Genomic DNA, 26,322 nt, shown 5'->3' on the forward strand with positions numbered 1-26,322 from the left:
GATTTATTACAAAACTAGGTGGATGAGTTGGTTAGGTGACAAGAACAAGCCAATTTGATTTTGGTTAAGGTCTGGATCCCGATCCGGCCTATCAGTGGGATGCAAAACGTAAACTGTTCAGGCTGGCGGAGGTATGCACGCTCTTTTGAGTGCCATTCTAGTTTGGGTCCATAATTGCGTATTTGCCACATTGCCTCATGTACCATCACAGGTTAAAGAGTGATTTTGTTGGTCTGAGCTGTGATTTGTGTGCTCTGACAGTGTTGTGGAACGAGGGAGAGTTAAGTGCGGCCAGTACTGGCCTTTGGATTCTGTTTCCAGTCAAAACTTCGGTCTCTTTAGCGTCAAAAACCAGCACATGGAGAAGTTTCCTGACTACAACGTTACTGCACTGGTACTCTACAACAATCGTGTAAGACTCTTTTCCTCTACCCACTACCAAGGGCTGTCAAAAAGTCCCCCCCCCCAACCATGAAGGAATGGTCTTGTACCAGCAATGGCACAGGTGCCAGTTCTTTTTCTTTGTACCTTCCACCCAATGTCACCTGATTTCCTCATTATATTGAGTAAATATCCTGATGTCATTGAAATGGGTAAAAATTTTGACTTTTGTCTATACTATTTCTCTATACTATTAGAGATCCGTTTGTGTGTCGATACTATTTGTCTTAACTTTTATCGATCCGTTTGTGTGTCGATACTATCTATATATTAATACTGAAGGACCAATTTTGTGCTCCTCGCGGTCGCGTCACATTTTTCTCAGTACTGTGACCTGGACTGAAAGAAACTTCGTACCTGTAAGAGTGCATCGCACATCGTGGCAATAGTCAACTTTCAACTCTGAAGCAGAATAAACACTTTTTGTTGAGACGGGGGCGAGGAGTGAAGAGGCGGGGGTGGGGGATGAAGAGACGGAGGCAGGGAGTGAAGAGGCGGGGGTGGGGGATGAATAGACGGGGGCAGGGAGTGAAGAGGCGGGGGCAAGGTAAGCAATTTTTTGGGCGGGGGTAAGCAACTTGAAAGCGGGAGATGGGGAGGAAATGGGGCGGGGGATGAGTGGGCGGGGGCTGGGGTGAATTAGGCGGGGTTGAGTGTGAGGGGTGGACAGGGGGCGGTGGCCCAGGGGCAAGTGGGGCGTGGGATCAAGAGACCGGGGACGGGGAGTGAAAAGGGGGGGGGGGGGCTGGGTAATTAAATTTTTTGGCGGGGGTAAGCAAATTGAAGGCGGGGGGTGGGAGGCGGGGGGAATGCGGCAGGGGCGGGGGATGAGTAGGAGGGGGCAAGCACGCCCTGTCCAGTCCATGTCCCTCGAGTGTGGGTGAGCTGGTGAGGGTGGTTGAATGAACGGAATCCATCTGTGACGGGGTTTCGGCTCGTTTGTCTATACTATTAGAGATCCGTTTGTGTGTCGATACTATTTGTCTATAATATTAGAGAGCCGTTTGTGTGCGTCGCCATTTTTCTCAGATGGCTGTACGGATATTCGTCAAACTTTTCGAGGTTCATGTTTGAGCTTTTGTTAGGCAAAAAAGAACAAAAAAAGTTTTTTTTAAAGTTTGTTTTTTGGGAATTTTTTTCTTCTCTGGAGTGCCAAAGCATTTTTTATTTTTTTTAGGTATTTTTATTTAGTATTTTTAGTATTTTAGGCCCCCACAAAAAAAAAATAGACTAGGCAATACCAGACAACGCTGGGTACTCCTGCTAGGTTTTAATAAGGGAAGAACTTTTGAAATGCTCGTCATACATACCCTCTTATGCTTTTGTGTGTCATCAGGACATGGATTTCACTTTTGTTGCAATCGTAATTCTTCCCCAGCCCCGTCTTCCCCCAAAGGTTGACGTTTTTCTCATGAGTGTTTTAAGTATGCCAATATTGGAATTATGATTTTATTTTTTTGACATGTAGAGACAGCTGCGAGTCCTTTTATATTTGTCATCTGGCTAAACAATGAGCTATGCCAGAATCAAGGCATCAACGTCCCCTGTTCACAAATTGTTTTACATCTTAAGCAGAGTTGATAGCTCGAATGACAATGTTCGCAGATTGTAGAACTGGGTAATCTCCCCGCTGCCTCCGTGCCCAAATACATATGTGGTGCAACACAAGCTACACATTATTTTTGATATGTTGCGGATCTCACCTTTGATTCGTTTTTTTGATGTGTTTGTGTACAAAGTCAAGGCCCATGGAAGAGCTAGAACACTGCACAGAGCAGGATGCAACAGAACAAAAGGAGCAGTCGAAAGAGGGGCGGGGGGACCCCAACAGAAGGGTTGAAGGACAAAATATCGGGAGATTTGGATAAATAAGGGATGTGGGGAGGAATGAGGGGTAGGGGAAGATGCAAGGGGTGCACCCGATGGATACAGAAGGAAACTCAGAGAAAGTAAAAACTCAAAATTTAGGAGGAGCGGGGCTTTGGGGGAAGGGGGCAGGGGGCTAACGAAGATAGAAAATATCATAGTTTTGGATGGGGGATGATCTGAGATGGTGGTGAAAAGCTTTCTTGAAGACCTGGGTGGGGGGGGGGGGGAAATGAGATTGAAGAGAATGTGTAGGTTCATTCCACATTCTCTTCAAAAGATGAAGGAAGAAGAGGAACAAATGAGTGAACATGAGCATTGATCCTGAATTTAGGTAGTTTCACCGAAAGGGGGTTGATGATGGACTTCATGCACCCTACAGAAACCTGGGGTGGGTGGGGAACAAAGGATGGAAAGAGCATAGGGTGCAAGATCAGATAAGCGGTAGAAGATAGAGGGACCCCCGACCTGTCCACGATGGGGAAGTGATAGGCGCATCGACTCGACTTCACCGCAGTAGATTCTAATAATGTTGAAAACCTTGGTTTCCACAGCACCAAACTGAGCAATGTGAGGCATGGGTTCCAGCCCAGAGGGGAGAGCAGTACTCCATCAAGCTGTGGGTGGATAGGAGTTCAGGTGTGTCAAAGAAGGACTTTGGACGACGAAGGATGCTTAGCTTAGAGGGCAACTTTGAAATGTGGTTTTGCCAAGAAACGTCATGGCTGATATTGAGACCCAGGAGTTTGAGTGATTGAACTTCCTCGAGAGGATTGTTAAGAAAGTCGATCGGACGGTTTTTCCAGATGGTCCTTTCTGAGAGAGATTTGTCAAGGATAAAAGACATTTTCCAAGTATTTCACCAGCTTGTGGTTTTGTTAAGGTCTGAAGAGGGGAAAGAGGCTGCTTCCTGTCTTTCTGAAGGATGAGGGATGGCATGGCAGAGGGTGGAGTCATCAAAAAATAGATGAAGAGAATTTTTCAATCAGAGAAATGGTTGATTAAGATTAAGAATAGGACAGGGCCCTGAACATTGCCTTGGGATCTGAGATTAGGCCGTTGGAGAAAAGGAATGATTTCATACTTCCTGCGATGATGGATTCCATGACCTTGCTGATTTATTGGAAGTAAGCTGATATGTCTGTAGTTCAGGGGATGTTTTTTGTTTTTTTTTGTATTTATTTTTCACCTTTTTAATCATGCAGTGATGTTGCCTGATTTCCCAAGTCGATGGAAGATGACCGAGGGCAAATGATAGGCTGAAAAGGCCAGAGAGGATTTGCAAGAACAGCAGAGCCGGTTTTTAGGACACGCGGGCTGATGCTGTCCGCTCCAGTTGCAGATTCAGATTGGGGGGTTGACAGAAACTTCTCCACCTTCTCAGGTGCAAAAGACACCTAGTCCAGGATCAATTGGTTGTGACTCGGTAGGGTGGGTACAGAGTGAGGAGTTGTGGAAACAATATATGGAAGCAAACACAGAAATGAGGCGTTCGGCCGTCTCACGATCGCCGTCGGCTGTGGTGCCATTTGAAGTGAGTGAGTGAGGGAATGGAAGGGGAGCCTACACCACAGACAGACTTAACAAGGCACCACCAGGTATTAGAGGAAGGAGACAGGTTTGAAAGTTCAATGTTGAAGTTGCATCGATGTTTACTGGCTCTCCTAAGAGTGGACACACACTGTTGCGGGCATTGCGGCATGATCTGCCTTCTGTTGGATTTGCTTTCCAGGAAGAGAAGGAAAGTTGTTTCAGAGCAACTGCCTCGCCACAAGAATCAGTGTACCATGGGTGGGAATAAGGGCAGGATAACTGAAGATGAGATGGGATGAAACTGTGCATTAAAGAGAGTAGTTTTCTGTGGAAGAATTCCCAGGCTGTGTTAATATCAGGGGCGGTGGATATTGGAGACCAGACCTGAACTGAGATGGCTGCTTGCCATCCCTACCAATCTGTCATGCTCGCTGGTGCTAAGGCAGCTCTCTGAGAATAAGCAGAGAGATGTTGACTCTCACAAGCAGATTATCATTGCCTTGATTTAACTTGCTGGCAACGTATTGCGAAATATCATTCAACACAGAAAGCAAGAAATTCCCATCCAGCAAACAGGTTTCAGAAGAGGAAGAGGTACTAGATATCAAATTGCAAATCCGAGGTGGATCGTGGGAAAAGCAAGGGGATATCAAAGGAAGATTTATCTCTGTTTTATGGATTATAGTGAAGCTTTTGATTGTGTTGATCATGAATTGATGTGGATTGTGCTGAGAGAAATGGGGATGCTGGAGGACCTGATGTGACCGATAAGAAGCTGCAGTACGAGAGGAGTATGGATACTTATTGAAAGACCAAGTGTGTTTTTTTTTTTTTAAGCAAATGGTGTGGGGGAAGGATTTACAAGAACGAAGCAATACAAATGAAAGTCATAATATAAAAAGATGCAACCAACAATAAAATCGCCCCTTAACCCTTACCGATACGTGCCCTCGAACAAATCAAGACGAACGGTAGATTTCTTAATTATCCAATGTCCTTAGGGTCCAATCAATCACACAGAAACAGAATGGTTTGGAATTGGACAAGGGGTTACACTGTGACCTCGGTCTCTGGTTCGGTCAACTTGCAAACCGCACGCACACCTCCCTGGGAAGAGAATCCACCCAGACCTCTGTTAAATGGGCCTCTGTCTTCCCGTTCACACAATGACCAATGGTGTCGGCACACCCGGTTGTTGTGGCAATAACCGTTGGCTCCACTCCACAATCTCGCTTCACTGCCGGCTCTTCCTGCATGGCTTCTCATGCCTCCTGCACCTGTGGGCCCATGCACGCCCTGCACATATCTACCCTCGCACGTCCTTCAACCTCATTTGCGCATTTAATTTCCCCTTCTGGAGCTGCACCTAATCTCCCCACTATCCCTGTCTGCCATTCTAACCCCTGCTGCACTGTTTCCGTGTTCTATTTATTTTCATTTCACTCTGTTTTGACTTCTGTTTCTATCTCTGGGTTTGTTTTAGTTTCCTTTATCTCCCACATTGGTGCTGTTTCTGATCTTCCCTTTACTTCTTTCTCCTGTATCTTTTTTTGTGACCACCATACTTCTTTGTACAGTCCCTCTTTCATGCATTTATTTCCAATTTTACTCCCCTCTGGGCCTCTTCTAAATTGTCTTGACCCTTCTATAACTCCCCTGAGTCCTGTGTTTCCTTTTATTTCTTTACATAGCCCCTTTTGTTCCCCTTTTGAACTCACTACTTCCCTTGCTAACCCATCCATTATCTTCGTTAATTCATTTATACCTCCCGATGGACGGCCGTCAGTTCCGCCGTCAGCTTCGTGTGACCCACATCCATTTTTCTCGTCACTTCCGTGACGTCACACTTGGCCTGCAACAATTTTGCCCATCAGCTCGGCTCCAATTTTGTCCTGGCCTGCGTCAGATTTGCAGCTAACCTGGCCATCAGGGCCGCAAATTGCAAACCCATGTCTGGGCTGCCTCCTCGCTGTTGTGGTGAAGCCGCCCTGCTGTTTCCATGTTCATTTGGGTCACGATGCCATCTAACCAGAATTTCCCCTCCTGGTTCTGCTCATCTAGGCTCGACATTGTGGTGGTTTGGTTTAACAAAAAATTTTTTTAAGTGAGCTCCACAATTTTGCTTCAAGGCGTGAGAATTCACACCTTGGTTCCAATTATCTCACTCAACCTCACACCAATTGTTAGTGTTAGCTGAGTCAGGGTCCAGGTCACTCATGATCACCAATTGATGCACCAATTGTTCCGGTTCCCCGGTTCAAGTCGCGCAGATCGTGTCAAAATGACCACAACTGCGAGCCAAGTCCACGGTTCTGAGCAGGTTTGTGGGCCTGGTTGCCACGTTACAATGCTCGTTGGGACCGTGGAATTAACCAGGTGAAGTGACGATAGATGCCCATTACCTGATTCGACCGAGCAAACTGTTGGATCACGAGTGAAGTCTAAGGTGGTTTGAACCGCTCTATCATTCAACTGCAACCACCCTAAACCACCAAATGAAGCAGCCAGAACAAACAGAATCTACCCCAAGACCAAGTGTATTTATTAAAAGCAAATGCCATGGGGGAAGGATTTACAATAATAAAGCAAAATGAATGAAACGGTCACAATAAAAAAATGATGCAACCAACAATAAAATCACCCCTTAACCATTGCTGATACATGCCTCTGAGCAAATCAAGACAAATGGAATATTTCTCAATTATCCTATGTCATTGGGGCTCAATCAATCAATCACACAACGAGATTATACATAGGGAATTGACAGGACAATGAAGAGAGTTGGTCAGGCAAACCGGAGGTGGAGATGCGCATGAGTTTGGGCAGTTAAATGCCCTTGCCTAGCAATCGTTCTAGGAACAGAGACAGAGACAAAGAAACACGGCTGTCTGCCTGTGTGATTTAGCCGGTTGGCACTTCAATCCCCTTGCAAGGTGAGCTCTGTGGTCAGGGAGGGAAGTGAATCTCCACTCGACCATTGGTAAAGTGAAACCCAGCCTTCTGTCCTCAAAGCATGACCTCCTCTTCACAAAGAGAAACCTTTTTTTCCCCCCAGTGCACTGCCTTCGTCGTCCTTCCTGCTTGTGTGTTGTTCATTCGGGCGTAACGTCTCCAGCGCAATACGAACTGCCAAAAAGCATGTGCGTAATGGCTATTTTACTGGCGCTCCTGTGGTGTTTTAACTGCCGTGAACCGCAGTTTAACAGCACATGCTTATTCTCCCGATTATCTCGCGCTTCAAGGTTTTGCGAGCGCTTTTAAAAGAGAAACATAAAGGATGGATGTATGGGGAAATAACGTAAAACATAGCCAAAGGTTTGATGGGAGCCAGAAACAACAGGGTGGCAAGGAAGATGAATGTCTGTCTACGTGTTTGAGCATCACATATCTAACATCACAATGAATTACATTATGCTTGTTCGAAGGCACTTATTAAGGAGATAATTGTACTATACTAAGCATTTATTAACACCTAAGAGTCATTCCTACAACTCATTATCTTGTTGCTGTAATTGAGGTATCGTAAATTCTCGCAACACCAGTGGTAATATGTTGCACATGGCCACCATTCCAAATTTTTTTCATATGAATAATGGTGGCATCAGATTACTCATGTCAGAAACCATATATTAGGACACTTTAATAATGTTTATACTTTTTTTCTCTTTGCAAATATGTGAATTTATAAGAAATGTTTGTTTGTTTGTTTTTTGCGATTCTGTGGCAGCCATCTTGGATTTTACGACTTTTCTCATTTTCCCCCAAGGGTGAAATGCACAGCCATCTGGATATCATCAAACATATATTCGAGATGAATAATCAAGAAGAAAAAAAAACAAATGTTATCCGACAAAAAACGGGTTACCTTCTTTGGCTGCCTGATCATATTACCCTTTTAACGTGTTTCTATTTCAGTCGAGAAGCATTTTTTGCCTGAATTTTATTGAACATCCTGGACAAACATAGCAACATTACTTATAGGTTTGAGATCGACACAAACTTGGCAAGCAGCATATCATCGTTTGTTAGGATGTCGCAAAGAGTTTTGATGTTACAGCTGCTGCCTAATGCCTCCAAAATAAGATGTTTTTATTGGCCTCGTTAGGGCTAGGGTGAGCCAGTATCTCATGCCTCTGAAGCTGAAATATAAGTTGCGTGCTTAAACTTTGGTCAGGTGGGGACCATAATTGGTCAATTTCACAAGAACTGCCCCATCTATACCTTTGCACAGACGGGGGAGATGCGTGAGGTGGCACACTTTCAGTATGTGAGCTGGCCAGATTTCGGTGTTCCACGCACTGCTGCCGGTGTGCTCGCATTCTTGGGTCACGTGCGGCAACACCAGGCTGCTGCTGTGGCGGCGATGGGATCAGCGTGGCATGGGCATCCGCAAGGACCACCCATTGTCGTGCATTGCAGTGCTGGGATCGGAAGGTCCGGTAAGTCCACGATATGTAGCCTTTATTACCAGCATACTAACCATATCATGCCAGACACACTAAAAAAAGGTGTAGACACAAGTAGTTGGATATGCCAGACATTCGTCAAGACACTGGGAATAACGAAATAAAACATTCGGACTCTGAGCTGTCACCGTCAAAGCGTGAAGAGATTAGTGGTGTACTCGTATGCTCTGTCAGTCTGAGTGGGAGGGGAAACCTTGGAAGGGTATGGGCTCCAAAAGCCTCCACAAGCATGACCGAGTTGAGAGGATAGGTGGCATGAGCCTCAAGATGCACCACACAAAATGGACAGGCTACCAATTGGCAAAATGGGTAGTCATTCAGTACAGTTTGCTGTGACATCTCATATCTACTTTGAGTCATCACTACCCATGACCACACCACTTACCCTTCCGATTCCCTTTCAAAAGTGCACAATGTAAGGGATTTGGGGGAAGTAACACAAAGAGAAGAATGGTATTTTGACAAATTATAACCTGTATGATAGGAGTACACCCAACGTGATGTTTGTCCAATTTGTAAAACTGTTAGTCATAAGTTGTTTCACGTAATACAAAAGCAAACGGCCATCAAACCTCTGCTCATTTGGGCAGGAATTTTGAATTTTGCTGGGATTCTGGTGTCAATCGCCTTCTCTTTGTGAAAGATACCAGTCGATGCTGGTGGGCGGGTTCCCACCTCATGCAATGCCATTTTTTTCCAAGCACCAGTCTGACAGTTTATAGTCAAGTCGACAATTGAACCCAGAACAGACACCTCAAAGGCAAGTGCATAACCTTGGTCCCATCCTCCTGTTGGACATTCATTCAGCGGTAAGAGGCGGTTCAGGAGAAGTCGCTCAAATGAAAGACTCGACATGCTTGAAGTTTTTTTTTTTTTTTTTTTTGCTCGATCGTTTTCTTCATGTGTGGAGCACCCTTATTAATAAGATGCAGATCATCGTCCCAAAACTGTTTAATCTCTTTCTTTTATGTCATCTAAGCCTGCTGCTTTCCCAGCTATCTTGTTTCTCTTGATGGCTATGTTGGGCTCTTCATTCGAGAGTGGCACAGTAACTTGTAGAGGTGCTTGTGTCGTATGTGGGGCGAGTTGAAGCCGTGGCTCTTTTCTAGCAGCCATTAGGCATTTCCTAATTCAGTAGCAGGTGGTGCACAACCTGTTTAGCCATTATATTATAGTGTTTATCCACTTTGATTGGATTGTTGGTGAGCTGAAATGTCATTTCCCAGCTTTCTTGCTGTTACATATTATGTTGATCAACTTAAAGAATGCCAAGAGAGAGGAGAAGAGGAGGGAGAGAGCTATGAGTAGAACTGACATCAGTTCTTCATGCACTTCAATAGCATCGCCAATTAATGGATCATTCTGCTACCTGTTAATAAGTCTCGTTGAGATAGACTATATCAGAAGCTAGGCCAGGTAGGTATGTAGTCGTGCTTGTGACAGCCACGTGGGGGTTTTTTTTTTTAAATTTGTCCGCAGACTGTGGTTCCCACCTCATGAATAGGTGGCATAGTTGTGCAACATGCAATGCATATATCTTCAGAGAAGCCATCCCATCACCTTTTAAATTTAGACTGACAACAAATGGGTAATTAGTAATTCCACGGTGGTACGCAGCCCAAGGCCTCACGGATGATGTTGCTTGTGTGGAATCGGCTCTGGTACAAGCTTCTTGAATGTTTCAGCAAGCTTCTTGCTTCCCAAATCCAGGTCCAAGTTACATCCACGTTCCCATTGTACACTGTTGACGAAGCTTCAGATCATGTGTTTAGTTCAAGCTCTGCATTTCTGGCCACATCTCCAACAGTTTGCATCTTCGGTCTCTCGGATATCAGGTTCATCCCTTGGAACTGAGGACTGTCGTCGTCGGCACTGCTGCGAGTTTCTTACATGCTGAGAAGAAGGCATCCACGTTATCACATCTTTGTGATGGGATCTTGCTTTGCCATTTGTAGACAAGACCACACGTGTCGGTTCTTGAGAACGTCTGGTCGCACCCATTTTCGCATCGAGAGTGATCTGAGTTTTAGTTTTAGTTTTAGCTTCTGAGTTTTAGCCCTTGCTTTCGCAGTGGTGTAAGATGGCAGCAGGATTTGCAGACTCTGTCTTGGCAGGGCCGTGACATTTGAACGCTCGTGTTGTGATCCCAAATCGTAGTGTAACAATAGACATTACGGTTGTTAAGATTCCTACAAAAACTATCGTCCATAAATTACTTTCATTTGCTTCTTATCTCCAGGCACATTCTGCACACTGGACATATGTCTGGCACGCCTGGCTGACTGCGGCACAGTGGATATTCACGGTACAGTCCGTGGAATGCGTTCGCAGCGGGCTTTCAGCATCCAAACAGCTGATCAGTACTGCTTCTGTCATACAGCACTACTAGAGCATGCCCAGAAGCAAGGCCTTCTCAGTGCACAGAACTGGAGTCCACCCGACCTAGATTCCGAAAGCGACTGAGAATATGCAAGCATGGCTAAGCGTCCTTACTTTTGTTCCTGCTTTGTTCATTTTTTTTTTAATTTATATTTTTAAACCAATCTTTACTTCTTTCGTCCATTGTTTCCTAATTAGCTGACGCTGTAATCTTGTCATCGTGATGGTGCACTTGTCTTTAGCGGCACTCTAACAAATCATCTTGACAATTTGATGCCCAAATCCTGTTCATGCGGCTCTTGTTCCTTCGTGTCGATTCAAGGTACAACATTTTGCTCTCATTCCCGATCATTTCCACCGCATTCGGTCCATCGGTTCTCATCTTTCTAACAGCCTTCGAGTATGTAGCCATTTGTAACCAATTTGTTTTTCTGGAGTTATTGCTGGTAAACAATAATTTTCTATCAATGACATAACCATCAAAGAATTGTTATATCTCTTGTTGCTTTCATCATCATCATCATCATCATCATCATCATCATCATCATCATCATCATCATCATCATCATCATCATCATCCACTTGAGTTCACAAACCTGCGTACACACTTGCTCTATATTTCCGTCAATGTAGTTCTTTCTCTTTTGAGATGTTACACCTGAAATCCTCCTCGTCTTCTGCACTCGTAAGCGAAATTACAAAACCATAAGTAATACACTTCGTGCCGCTTTGACTTTGTATTGACCAGATTATTGGTCATCACACTGTCTGAGAAGTTAAAAGGAATTGCAGGCAACCATGGAAACTTAATTGTGTGGAATTAAGATTATCGTTTTCTTTTTGAACAAAACTACGATGCATTTTCTTCTCTCTATCTCCACCCTTTTATTTTGCCCCTCCCCATGCGGTACCTCTTATTTCACGGATCTCTACCTCCCCATCGATTGTGGCACCATACGGTCTCCGTCCTCGGCGTTGTGGGCTCATCATGTACACGGTGAACAAACGCAGGCATTTGGGATAGAGATGGGTTTGGTGGAGAGATCGAGTGTCGTGAAGTCCCTCTATTTTGTTCGCCAGCCGCACTTGAAATTTGGATCAAAGTTTCAGATCATTGGGCCGTTGGAAGTGCATAACGAAAATGTTTTGTAGTTGAGTTTGAGGAACTGACGATCCACTCCGTTCATGCACACCTGGATTTGGCTCGCAGAACTTTCTCTTCCCAACGGTTGAACGATAAATTATTTTCGACATCAAACCTAGCAGCTTAATCCATATAATCTGACTTTTATCTATTGCTTGTGATTGTCATAACCTTGGCTCTGCTGATTTACATAACAGTTATTGTATAGGAAAAAAATAAGTATAATTAACTTTTTTTATCTTTGTTATTACACCAGAGCAATTACTGTGGCCTTATAAGAGCTGTTTCTAAAGGATCTTGGTTCATACTTGAAGTTTTAAGAATTTTTTTTTTTTTTAAATATATGTCGAGTTAGTACAATGTATGGATTACACTTTAACCTTTTACCATACACAGATGTCTTTTTTTATTTTTTATTTTTTATTTTATTTTGTAGTGTCAGTGTTGCGGTCCAATGCTGCTTAAACTCGTTCCGTCGAACAAAACAACGTCGTCGTTACCCTTCATAGTCGTCATTGAGCATGATGTTAGCAGGCATAGGGGGTTGATTCTTTGCACCATAGGTTTTTGCTGTGACAATTTAAAATATTTAAACATTGTTGGGAAGGGAGAACGTTCGAGTTTGTTATTTTATTTTTTGTAATTTTATTTTTTTTCCCGAACTGACTTCATAGCTGCTTTTGGTGGCCAGCAATCTATAGGAAAAGTTACTTTTTGTGTACCATGAGGTCTTCTGCCTTCTCCAACCCTCCACAACCATGATCAAAGCCTTATTGTCGCACGCATTTGCTTTGTTTTTTTTTTAATGGGATTGGGTTGGTGTTTGAATGGATGGGGAGTAGGGCAGGTTGATGCGGCATCAAAGGAAAATCCATGTCATTGTCACAGTTTATAAACGTTCACACCTGTAATAGAAGTCGGTTGTTTACGCTGTATCTTTGGAATCCAAAGGAGCTCATTTTCAAGGCGAAGGAAACAATTTGCCTCGAAATCTAAATTGAAATCTTGTGATTAAAGACAGCACCTCTTGGTGAGCTGGAGGTCTCAGCTTTAACTTGTCAATAATCCCCTCCAGGTGGGGTTGTTGTTGTTTTTTGTCTTATATTTGGCTTGAACTGTTATATATCGTCGTCTCTGCAGCAATCGCCATCGACATTTATCTGGTTTCCATAAGAGTACAAAGAAATTATGGTTGTACACTCCGAGTACTGGTCGTATGAAACGTGTCTCCATTGTCGAGGCTTGTTCACACTTGTCTGAATTTTATCTAATAGCAGCAACAGACAGTAGAAATAGTCAGCGACCAGGCTCGTTACTCAGTTTGAGAATTGCGTTGTTTGAGAAGTGTTAATGGAACTCCAATGAGAGATAATATTCTGCAGCCAAAGTTAGCATATCCGTCAGCATGGTTTCAACTGGCATAGCCATCAAGTGAACCCTGCGGAGTGATGTCATCAAGAGCAATTCCAACCATGGCCATTAAAACGATCACCATTTCAATTCGTTGAACCTTGCATTCTGTGGAATACCACAGAAGAATAGCTGCACAAAAGCCTTTGATCATTGTGCCCATTGCACAGCATCGCATGGTGCGCTGCAATGAATAGCTATCCTGTGGCCTTAAAGTGGTACAACAGGTTTTGTGTGGCGAGAAGTCCAGGTAAACCTTATTCAAGTCCGATGGTAGGATCAGAGGAATGTGATGGAAGAGCAATTATAGGTTTGATGACACTCAGTCTGATCAAACTAGTTGATGCACTATATGAGGAACGCTGGAGAATTGCACTTCCAACCAATCAAAACTCATAGTGAATACTGGCACTCCTCGCTATACAAACTCGATGTGTTCCACGAAGGTTGTGTGTACAGCGAAAACGCGTGCAGCGAAAAAGATTTTCTCATAGACAAAGTGTGATAAATCGAAGATGCGTTCCTTGGGCTGATGTTTGGGCACCTTACACAACCAAGCCTAACCTAACTAAACACAAAATAAACTAGAAAGGCACTCGGTAGAGCGCATACCTCCGCCACATAATGCCTGATCGACGAGAACATATCGGGCCCAATACATTTTAAAATATCATGCTATACAGTGTTGTATCGTTTTTGGCCCAATCTCTCAATGGTGAAGAATCACTTTCAAAATTAAATAATTCTCGTATCCTCATCCAGATTCGGATTGTTCACCAAAATCTAATCAAATCGTCCTTACCACAAACCCAACCTGTGCACCAAGTTTTGTCCGAATCCGTCCACAACTTTTTGAGATATTGTACCATATATCGTTTGAGCCCTATCTCTCAATGGTGAAGAATCACTTTAAAATTCTTGTAGTTGGATCCGGATCTGGATCTTCACAAAAATCTAATCAGTTCGTCGTTGTCACACACCGAACCTGTCCGAAAAATTTCATCCGCATCCCTCCACAACTTTTTTGAGATATCCTGTACACAAACAAACAAACAGACAGAAAGGGGTGAAAACATCACCTCCTTCACCTTCGGTGGCGGAGGTAACTAGAACGCATCTGAAAATGCAAAGCCTGTCCGCGTCCGCTCTGTATTCAGACTTCTTCATCTTCTATATGCGAAACATGACGAAAACAGATAAAAATAAAATAAAACCAATGTCACCCGCAGGGTGACCCGTATCTTGCCAATAGGTGACCATGTGTGACTTCTTTAAGGTCACACTAAGGTGAACAGAGCTGCTATCCACCAGGAGCGACTCCTTGAGGAATATCTGCCTACGAGAGATTCCGATGAGAATCGTTCTACAGAGTAACCATGGAACATATGTGTTTGCCTCATAACGTCACCAAATGACGTCATAATGTCTCAAGCTTGACATATCTAGAAGCACTCATCGAGGTGTTCAATTTGAGGTACTACATGATATGGTTCCTAAAATTTGACCTTGGGGTCAAATATGTTTGAGCTCAGGCGCTAACCATGAAGGTCAAGGCCAATCGCCACCAAAAGCTAATCAGCTGAGCGCCAGACCATATACTACATTCCCATAAAGTTTGGAGACGATTAGATTAAAATTACTCAAAAAATAAGGGTTTCGTCGACTCCCCTGATTTGCGACAGTGACCTTGACCTTTGACCTTGACCTTCAAAATTTTATACGCTGAAAGGGACCTCGATAGGCCTCTGATACGCGAAGTTACAAAAATTTCCAATGATAACTGTGCTCTGCAGAAATTTTTATACGTGATTACAGACAAACAAACAAACAAACAAAAAAATCATACAAGCTGACTAACATATCTTGCAAAAACTTCGTTTTGGCAAGATAATAAATGTACGATTTTAGACGACCTTGACTTTGACCTAAAAAAAACAAAAAAACAATCCGCTTCGACCTTTTGATTGGTGAACCAATTAATTCAGTGACCCAATATGCTGATTCTTAAAATTCCAGGTCAATTGGATAAAAATGGATGAGTTGATTTTATGTGATGCTGACCTTTGGCCTTTTGACCAAATTATTTATTTATATTGTCCATATTCTCATAATAAAGCTTTGTTGAAAATTTGATCACGAAAGCTGAAATGATAAAAAAAAGCTACGGCCCGGACACACACACGCACACGCACACGCACACGCACACGCACACGCACACGCACACGCGCACGCGCACACACACACACACACACACACACACACACACACACACACACACACACACACACACACACACACACACACACACACACACACACACACACACACGCACACACGTGATTGCAAAACCCCGTCTTCCGCTGTGTGGGGTCCGGGCTAACTAGACTGATAGTTGTTTCCCACTGATAGGGCAAATCTGCATCCAGACCTCCAAAATCGAATCTGCTGTGATTGTCACCGAACCAACTCATCCACCAAGTTTCATCCGAATCCGTCCATAAATTTTTTGAGATATTGTACGAAATATATAATTTTTGGCCCTATTTCTCAATGGTGAAGAATCACTTCAAACATTCTTAGTAGCCAGATTCGGGAACGTATCTTCACCAAAATCTAATCGGTTTGTCCTTGGCACACACCGAACCTGTCCACCAAGTTTCGTCCGAATCCATCCATAACGTTGAGACATCCTGCTCACAGACAGACAGACAAACAGTCAGACAGGGGCCCTTCAGTGGCGGAGGTAATAATAACTCGGAGCGGAGGTAAGTAAAAATAAATGAATAACCACCTTCAATACATCGCAGTGGAAGAAAAAGAGTTCAGTACAGTTCTCACCAATAACAGAAGAGATTGCGTGAGGAGGTCGGAGATGTGCGGATGCGGAGCTAAAGGAATCGAGTGGCGAGACCTGTCACCATGAGTGCTCGATGGAGTAGACGCAGTTCGTTTTCCACTCTCGTTGTAGTTTGAGGAAAGTTTCCCGAAAATTATTCACAACGAAAGTTACTCGATGCAGCTCGACAATGACACGTGAAACAATTGACGTATAGCGAAAAGTGTTCGTTGCTTTATTCATTACATATCAGTGAGAATACGTTAACCGGGAGTGTGTATGGCGAGGAGTGCCTGCATTCGTGTGAGGCGTAAACGCTATAATTGGGGCAAAATGATCGTTGTGTGGCTCGAGCTTTAAGGGGAACCCAAATTCTCAGACCACCTCGATGCTAATCTATCCCTTGATACCCTACAAAATAGATATGAAGTCGTTTTCCGATTTATAAAGTAGGTAATTTGGTGATTTAAAGTCGAAATCTTTCTTCTTCCACTTGTTCACTCTTAGTCGTGACGTCACACCCAGAAGTCGACCGCCATATTCGTACTGCCTACGGGTTACATCACGCTACAATTTAGCTCAAATTTTCTGATTTTCCGACTTTCCACAAATGTGCCGAGTCGATGCGGCCTTTGTGATTGTAGTCGTACAAACCGAGATGGTCTCATGCTCCAGCAATTGCCAGAAATTGACGCAGTTTGTCCGAAATACCTGAGTGTGGATCGGGTCGAGAAAATGTTCGCTTTTGTGCTCGGAACATGTGACAGAGCACTGTGGAAAAAAAAAACACAACAGAGATGGCCACATCTTGTGGTGATCCGCCACGATTGAGAGAGGATGCCATACCCACGATAAAGCGGAAGAAACAGCCGTCGCTCAAAATTGTAACAACATCTCTACCCAGATACCAGAATATGTACATTGGTGACCGCTCCACCACTCCTCCACATTCCCCACCCAAAACCTCCTTCCCTCGAGCACCACTCCCTCCTCCATTGGGGCAGGACATCGACATGGCACGGCACCACCACAGACATCACTGGCATCCCAGGAAAGTGTGAAACGGAATGATCCCGTGACATACAAGACACCTGGTCAGCCTGCGACAGTGGGACAAAGCATCCGTCGCCCATTTTGTCCGCAGTGTCCATGCCGTGTACGTGCCATGTTTCTGCTGGAGTAATATAACGAATGTGACCTGTCCTGTTCTCTGTTATTTTTCTGTTCATGAACAGAAAAATGAACATGTGACCGGTGTTTTCATCGTCACCACCATTCCACTGTCTCCATCTTCGTCTGAATCGCTCGCACAAGGCTTAAAACGACGCGGCTCCACAATTCCCCCGAAAGAGTTTCCATTACTAATTTTGTCTCCAATAGTTTCTTCAAAATTCCCCCTGATCAGTTTCAACATTCTGAGAACCTTCAGAGTTGCGAATGATCGTGGAATCGGTATCGGACTCCGAGCTCGAAATACACCGTTTCTCCATGTAAAGCCGCCATTTGGATCAAGGCGAGTTCATGGTGTGACGTCACTGGTGAAAATCGACGCGGAATTTTTTTGGGGGCACTTTGTGATTGTGATTGTCAAACAAATTTTCAATTTTTTTTTTTCCCCTTCAAATTAGACCGTGATTAATGATTTCCAATGTTTTTCAGAAAGGATTTTTTTTTGCGTTTGGGTTCCGCTTTGAGCATTTTTTTTTTTTTTAATACGAGATTTAGGCTCATGGAAGAGCAAGGTGACACTGTAAAAGGGCAATGGTGGGACCAACGTGGCACGAAAAGAGGTGGGGAGGAAAACTAAAAAAGGAGCCACTGAAGTAAGAGGGTTCGATTAGGCAGAGATAGCATGGATAGAAACGTTTGCGGTTGACATGGGATGCCGATGTACCATCTGCTTGCAGCCTGAAGCCTTGGAGGGGAGGGTGCGATTGAAAAGCAGAACAAAAGATTGGAAGTCGATGGAAAGCCTGGATGTTGGGAGTTCATTCAGGAGATTCGTGGTTGGACTACAGGAGCGGTGGCTAATTTTTTTATTTTTTTATTTTTATGGAGGGCACAAACCTGTCTGCATCGAGAGCAACAAGCCTTGTTTCTTTGTCTTCATCGTGGGAGATGTCAATAATGTTGGGAACTTTAGCTTCCACAGAATCCTGGAGACCAACGTGATGCTGGGCCAACAGCCCATAAGGAAGAGCAACACTCCATTGAGCTATGGATAAAGGCCTCGTGGGATCTAGTAGTTCCTCATTTTTCATAGAATGACTGATTCCATGATGTTTGATCTTGTGGATGTGTTCCCAGTGTTGGCTGACTTCGGAGGCCAGCTTTGCTGCATGATCTGCCCAGAATAAGTTATGGCTGGTTGTGAGGCCTTTGGAAGTGGCAGAACCTCTTGCAACAGCTGACCATGGAAATCGATTGGTGTTTTCATTTGTTGAAGATTCTTGCAGGAAGAAAGGGTGAGACTGTAATATTTGCCAAGATGGGAGGTTGCTCCAGGTATCGGAGCAAAATCGAATCTATTCCAGATCAGCAGAGAGTGACGAGGCTGCCATGTGCCTGTCAGTGGCATGTGGCACGCTACGACAGTCGGCAGGAGGAGCAAGGCCAGATACAAGCTTGTACAAAATTTGAGAGACGTACCAACTTACTGCCGGTAAGAGAGCGACGGTCAGTGAAAATGTACCTCTTGCCTTGAGATTGCAATGGTGCGGAAGGCCTCGTTTGATTAGCTGGAGCAAGCAGGGACTGTCGTCTTTGGACACGTGCTGCACCTTACTGCTGGTCTGATCACGTTTTTGTGAATGCAGTTCAGCAATGTGGAGTCGAGCATCTCGTCCGAGTGTGAGGACTTGTTGAGTGTGTGGAGTTGGTGAAGGCTATGTGTGAGTTGGGAGGTGTTACTTGGCTTTTCTATCGACTTTGGAGCATGGGGAGTGAAGGAAGTGTTGGAGAAGGTGAAAGGAAAAAGCGACCTTACAAAAATTTGAGTTATGGAATGCATCAGTAATAGGAAGAACAGCACTTCTTTATATTTCTATTTTTTAGTTTTGCTTTGAGATACGTGCAACATGGAGTTGTCGAGTGTCAATAATAACATTTCAAGAAACTAGCATTCGTAAGGAAAATAATGTTGGCGCAGTTCGTATGCAGCACGTGGCTGTGGGTTGGCATCAGTTGTCGCAGGAGCATGGCGGTGCCTTTGCAGTGCCCCCTGTAGGTTAGAGCTGGAATTTCACCAGGATCCTGGTGATGACTCACCTGCTCTTCACAAAACAGAACAGAACAGAGTCATTAAAGTGGGGAGAGCACAGCACATGACAGAGCGTGGCTTATAGGGACGAGCAGCAAGAGGAACAGAAACAAATGCTTGCATAAAACGCCGAAAATACAATTACCGAGGGCTACAGGCAACAATTTACAAAAACGAAAGGACAATCCATTTTTCGACCATATCCTTATCTTTGGAGGTAGATGACGATCAGAGCAGCACAACATGCGTTCTCCGACGAGGAACCAGAAGTCGGAAGTCGAAGTGTTGCTTGCAATTGGAAGTAAGCTTCTTTCCCTTCAGTTGAGAGGATCCGTCCTTGCACGCTTCTTGTGAGTGGGAGTGATGTTAGCGGATGTCCAGGTAAACGGGAAAGATTTGAGAACATGGGCACTGATTCTTCATAGGTGAAGTTGAGGCTGGACATTACTTTCTCTGTCTTCTCAGATGTGAAAGGCAGTACGAGGGGAGGTTGGAGGGTAAGGTGGGAATATAGCGGGATGCTGGGGAATATGAGATTTGGAGAGAATGATGTTCCATTGCTTTTGGCGGGATAGTGGATTTTGTTTTTTGGTTCTTTTTTAAAATTATTATTTGGTAATAAATAAATAAACTCAGCTCGACTGATGTCCACAGTGTTTTTTTTTTTGCAAGTTGTAATTCCTGTTCATTAGAAAATGTGGAATTTATTTTCTGCATTGCACGTGGAACCATGAGGATAAGGGACTTTGCCAAGTCGGAGCATTTTAGCATCTCGTTACCCACTTGACTTGAATGCTTTCCGGATTGAACTTTTACGGTATCGGTACGTTCATTAAAATAAGCAACCCCAACACTCGTTTGGATGAAAAGATGAAGAGTAAGTTTGGCGAAACACCATTTTTCTCAACAGTGAATGTTCTTGCCAAAGGAAACTGCGCACAGACTGAGATGATGAAGCAGTTGCTCACTGCTTGCTTGCACGTGCGAGCGAGGACTACTCATTTTGCCGAGTTGCTCACTCAATGTCGAATTGTTATTCGAAACGGAACTTGCTGCTGGGGGTACACTAGTTCGAGTGCAGTTTTGGTGCGAGAGGAAAGTCGGAGACTCATTAATGCCATCATTTCCACGTGAGCGAGGCTCGTCCAGGTTCCGTATCACTCTGCTTGGGAATTATTCGGTGGTTTAACCGGTGGACCGTAAGTAATTTTAAAACGCAGGTAAATATTGGCGGAGATGAACTGTGAGCGTATCGGACAGGTACGCTGCAGTTCTTGTGATGCACTTTGTCTGCGTTGTCACCCCGGTGGTTTTTCGCTGAGCCCATTGGAATTGCTGGGTCCAACCACACGTGGTCACATCCTTTTTGTGCATCCGGTATTCCGACGAGATGTTTTACCCAAAATGTTCTCTGCTGCTAGACGCGACAGTTATTTTGGTGTTTGTAAGTATTTTCCTGTACTTTTGCTGAAATAGGGATGAGAGCTGTTTTTGGGTTTTGACCAGCAGGCGATGAACACACTCCCGTCCGTTTGGTGCTCTGTCTCACTCCCGCAAGTGCGCACAGGTATCTGATGATGAGACTGGCACCGATTCTTGTTTTGTTTTGCAAATCTTAACCAGTCGAAGTATTTTGTACCTGTAGAGCAAGATTGGGTTGGATTTTCAGGCGAGGGTGTAACTGGTGCAATTGTCTGTATTTGGAGGGTCGCACGATGTCCCTGAATAGCACTTTTCTTTGTAGTTTAATTACAGACTGTTTGGCAGCAATTATTTTCAATGGAACTTTGACGAATGCAAGCCTTCTCTGTTCTCACCCCCCCCCCCTTCCCTTCTCTGCTATGGCTGTTTACTGCTGAACTTCTTCTCCCTATTCCCCTCTTCCCTTATCTCTAACTCTTCCCCAGAAGTTGCTGTTTGTGCTATACATATATATCCCCCCCCAATCAGCATTTTAAAGGTGATGACACAGAGTATTTTATCAGAATGAGGACTGGCTATTTGGTAGCATGTATGGATGGGGGTATTGAGGAGGGAGGGACTGTGTTCTGCAATGTCCTCATGTATGTGCAGTTGCATCCCACTCTTCACAAGGCCAAAGTACTGGGATGTTTTGCACTACTCGTAGCTAAGTGGGAGAAATAGTGCACTTCTTTTTCTTCTTTTTTTAAGTGCTTGTGAGTACCAGGGTGGGGTTGGGATTGTTTGGAGGGACTTCGGAGGTCTTGTTCGATTTTTCGGTACGATACACATTCTGTTGCCATTTTCATTTCTCAGCCAAACGACCAATAGCCCATCAGTAGCCGTTCTGTGGCCCATCAGTCCGCTACTTACATTTGATGACACCAAATTAACGAGTCGGTGGTCAAAACAAAATGGAACGATGAATGGTCTTTCCCCTGGCGGGTTTCAAAAACTGTTTATGAAGTGCACATAATAGGAAAATGGTACTTGTACGATATAAGACAGATTTCTTTGTATTTTGGACAAATCTACTTGTGGACGTTGGCCTAAAAAGGGTTGTTTTGTGAGGTTGATGTTCTCGGGTTGATGCGTTGGTGAGCAATTCTGTTGTTTTTTGTTTTGTTTTTATTTTGTAACAAAAAAAAAAAAAGTACATTTCCTTACGATGGAGCATTTTCAAAAACAAATCCTACCCAAAGTCATGAGTTTGTCCACAATGTGGGTTTTGTATAAAGTTTGATGAGAGGGTGCCCGTTTGTACTTCCGGCACCTGTGCATAACACGGATATGTTATAATTGTGTAAAATAAACATTATTTAAAAAGGTGGTCAAACATCTTTTTGTCAGTGCAAAGCATATTTATTGCTTCGTAACCTAATAAAACATGTATGTCAACTTTGTAATGTTGCCCTTTTTTTGTACGACTCATTTCTGTAAAGCTTGATGAAAAAGAAGAGTAAAACTACCGAGGGGACTACTTACGATCAGACTCTGGTGTCATGGTGAGCGCGTCCACTCTGAGTCTCAGAGGTCATTTGTTGAGATTCCAACCCCGGGGGAGTGAAACCAAACTTTTAAAATGGGACGTGATGCTTCCTTGTTCGACGCTCAGCATTTTAAAAGGATAGAGCATGGACAAAGAACCATATGTTGGCAACCAATGCGCAAACTTGGCACGCTTCATCATGTGGTGCCTTTGAATGACTGAATTAGTAGACATGTTGGTGTTATCAAGACGTCAGTCGACTTCTTATGTCGGGATGGTCGCACACTCCATTGGATTAATAAATGGAGCTGAACTTGACAAGCGAGACCTAAAAATGCCTTTCTTCTTCTTTTCTGACAGCCGAACTCAAAATTGGTTCAAGCTACGAACTTGGTTTAAACACCAATCGACTGCATTTTGTTAGTGGGAAGGTGCAAACCGATCGAAATTTTAATAGCTTGAAAGCATTCCACGAAAGTATGCAAAACCACATTCCTTAGTAAAGGAACAGAGGGGTGGGCGGGACTATGACTGTCAATCAGCCTGATGGGGGTGTGGTCAATAGACACATTTGCTCAAGGGCCAATCAGACCTATATGGGTGTGGTTAACGGTGGAATATTATCAGGAAGTTGGGAGACTTCCTTTCCGATGTATTCTGTCTGGCGAGGTCGATCGGCTGTCTCCGTGCCGCTGCCCTGTTCGTGCATGGCAGGCATGGGGCCAATCGACAGCAACACACATTTCTATGAAGTACTTACTATTTAGAATGTTAGATCTTGTCACAAACTCTTGGCAAAACACTTTATAACTGGAAAGTACCTTTACATCAATTTAGTCACTTGATTAACTTGAGCAATGATTGTACTCGTATCATTCCACCTAAAAGGGGGAGTGGGGAGGGACTACTTATGTTTAATGCGACACAAATCCGAAGAATAAATGTTTTATTTTTTTTTAATTCCATGCTAATAACAATGAAATTCTCAAACATGTAAGCACATTACTAAAAATAGTAAAGTAACAAGAAAGAGCAATCAGAGATTGCAGACCCTCACCAGAACTTGTTTTGTGTGGCAAATAAATGGAACGATGTACTAAATGAAAGGTGGAGTTGGAAAGGCTAAAGGTCTGAAAAGTTGTAAAGGTCAAATGGAGACTAAAGGGTCTTCAAATTTTGAAGGGGTCTAAATATTGAAATTTAAACTCCAAAGAGTCTTACAATGTCAAGAGGTCAACTGAGTATTAAAAGGTTTGAAACGTGTGAAGGTCTAAAGCAGGAGTCTCCAACCTGCAGCCCACGGGCCACATGCGGCCCCTTAGACGGATTTATGCGGCCCGCGGTGCCATATTAAGTTTACATTACAATGTGGCCCGCGATACTGCCAATTTGTCAGGGTCAATGATCAAAGCGTTCTGTAATTTTTATTATGATTTTGATTCATATTAGACACACGTGTTTTTAACACGATTATTCATTTATCATATTCGTTGGCAAGAAAAATATATTCGGCACTAATTTTTGTTTAAATTTATGCATATTAATTGTATATTTTTTTCTGGAATTTAGCATCCTTTTTTGGGTGCGGCCCTCCGCCCCTCACCACTTTGGTTTTGTGGCCCTCCGCCCAAAAAGGTTGGAGACCCCTGGTCTAAAGGGTAGAAAGGAGTCGAAGGGTTTTTGGGATTCTTGAGGGTGAAAGACGATCTCTCATGCAGATGGACAAACAAATGAAAAATGACTCATGACAAAAATGACACTTGGCAAAACAGAATGAAGTAGATTAGCACTCACAAGAGTGCTTACCTCTGCCAGGCTGAACGGTTTGCGTTTTATATCCCATTGATGGGCTGGATCTGAACAAAAAATCGAATTGGCTTGTTCTTGTCACCGAACCAACTCGAATCCACCTAATTTTGTCATAACTCGTTCACAATTTTTGAGACATGCTACATATTATGTATATCTGTGTAAACATATATATATATATATATATATATATATATATATATATATATATATATATATATATATATATATAATGGCGTTTTGATAGAGATGTCATAACCTAACTATTAAAAAAACATCACAACGCACATATTCGACTCTCAAGACAAAAGGAAGGGACCTGTCTCACACGTACTTCCTGGCATTACTGACTTTGGGACCTGAATGTTGAGTGCGCATGGTTTCCAGATTTGTAACCATATGTACATATATATATGTGTGTATGTGGATACATATAAAGGGTCAATAGATCCCTATAAAGCGTTTGATTCAGTGAATCGGGATGCCCTCTGGAGGATTCTTGGTCTTCGTGGGGTGCCACCAAAACTGATCGATCTGATGTCTAAACTCCACTCTGGTACTGAGAGTGCTGTGAGATGTGGTGGTACCATCTCTGACTTATTTACAGTTGTTACTGGAGTTCGTGGTTCAAATGGACGGGAGTTCATACTGGCTCCCACACTTTTCAGCACTTGTATGGACTGGATTCTAGGGAGGATGTCAGAGATCAAGCTGCGGTGCACCGTTTGGGAATGTCAAGATCTCTGACCTTGATTTCGCAGGTGATGCAGTCATCTTTGCGAAGACTTTAGATATCCTTTAGGGGTCCCTCGACGTGCTGAATGAGGAGTCGGAGCCGCTGGGATTACGGGTTTCCTCGGTCAAAACTAAGATCCAGGCTTTCAATGACATCTTGGATGCTGCTGTCCTGTCTGTGTCTGTTTGTGGTAAGGATGTTGAGGTCGTGGAGAGATTCTCTGGCTGTGAGTGAGCATGTCTCTGCTGGCTGTGAGTCAGAGGTCAATAGACATCTGGGGAGTCATGGATTCACTGGATAATGGGGTGTGGTGCTGCCGGTACCTGTGTGGGAGGACGAAAGTCCGAGTCTTCAGGTCCTTGGTGCTTCCAGTCTTGCTCTATGGATGTGAGACTTGGACTCTGACCAAGGATCTGAGACGGAGACTTAATTCCTTTGGTACCAGGTCTCTTCGGAGAATCCTTGGCTATCGCTGGTCAGACTTTATGCCCAACGAGTGGTTGCTGAGAGAGACTCGGATGAGATTTGTTACCTGCATAGTCCGTGAGCGTCAGTTGCGGCTGTATGGACATGTGGCTCGTTTTCCTGATGCTGATCCTGCTCACCAGATTCTCTCCGCGAGGGAGTCTGGTGATTGGAGGAGGCCAATGGGTCGACGACGTTCCTCGTGGTTGCAGCAAGTTGATCGGAATCTCAAGGAGATGGGGATGGGCCTGGCATCTGCCTGGGGGATGGCCAGACGGAGGCCCCTGGAGTACCGGCGGAAAGTGGACGCGCTGCTCTGAAGCATGCTCCCATACCTGACCTGACCATCAGTAAGGCTTGCATGTTGATATAACAATCAATCATTTAACATTTTATTTGTAGCAAAGAAAAATAGGATCGTGTGTCCTGAAACTCACCTGGAGCAGGAGCAACAGTAACTCAAACCCCCCACAGACCCCCTGAGACCATGATTTTTTTTTAACGCCGTGAACAACCTTTGGTATATCATGGGTGATGAAGGTTGTGATCAAGTTTCATTGAAATTGTGTCGTTTCGGAGAAGAGAGCAAATACCTATTGTGGGGGGGGGGGGTCAAAAAACCCCTCATAATACCCCTTAATGAGCACAGATTTTGATGCGATCAATATACCTTTCTTCGGCATCAGATATGAAGTTTATGGTTAAGTTTCATCAAAATCATGTGTTTGGTTCAAGTGATAATGACAAATGCTGACTGATTAACCTGACTCACTCCCTGACGGACACTGCTCGATCACATAACCACACCGGACAAAAGTCCAGGTGAGCTAAAAACGAAACCAGCCTACTTTGGTCCACCACAAGATGAAAGCCTCACTTAAGCTCAACTAATGCTGAGGAGTGGGTGTTTGGCATACTCACCAGCTGTGCCAAGTTTGAGTTGGCAATAATGAGAAGCCTTGGAAATTGAACCCACAGCTGTATGTGGAGGAAATGAATTGAATTGAGGAAATTGAACCCACCCCTCG

The 26,322-nt window shown here is 43.9% G+C and overlaps 1 protein-coding gene across 2 annotated transcripts in view; it reads left to right on the plus strand.

Moving 5' to 3' along the window:
• The window catches only part of PTPN9 (protein tyrosine phosphatase non-receptor type 9), a 98,435-nt gene extending 76,241 nt beyond the window's left edge, over positions 1-22,194 (plus strand). For both annotated transcript variants that reach the window (XM_085847317.1, XM_085847318.1), the window contains 3 exons: positions 262-412; positions 8,072-8,279; positions 10,546-22,194. In XM_085847317.1, coding sequence (XP_085703443.1) covers positions 262-412; positions 8,072-8,279; positions 10,546-10,769 — 583 coding nt within the window. In that variant the 3' untranslated portion in view covers positions 10,770-22,194. The remainder of the gene's footprint in view (positions 1-261; positions 413-8,071; positions 8,280-10,545) is intronic.
• Positions 22,195-26,322: the final 4,128 nt, after the last annotated feature.

The sequence above is a fragment of the Eptatretus burgeri genome, chromosome 11 (genome assembly GCF_056783735.1).
Source record: "Eptatretus burgeri isolate ZD-2024b chromosome 11, Ebu_testis_v1, whole genome shotgun sequence".
Lineage (NCBI taxonomy): Eukaryota > Metazoa > Chordata > Myxini > Myxiniformes > Myxinidae > Eptatretus > Eptatretus burgeri.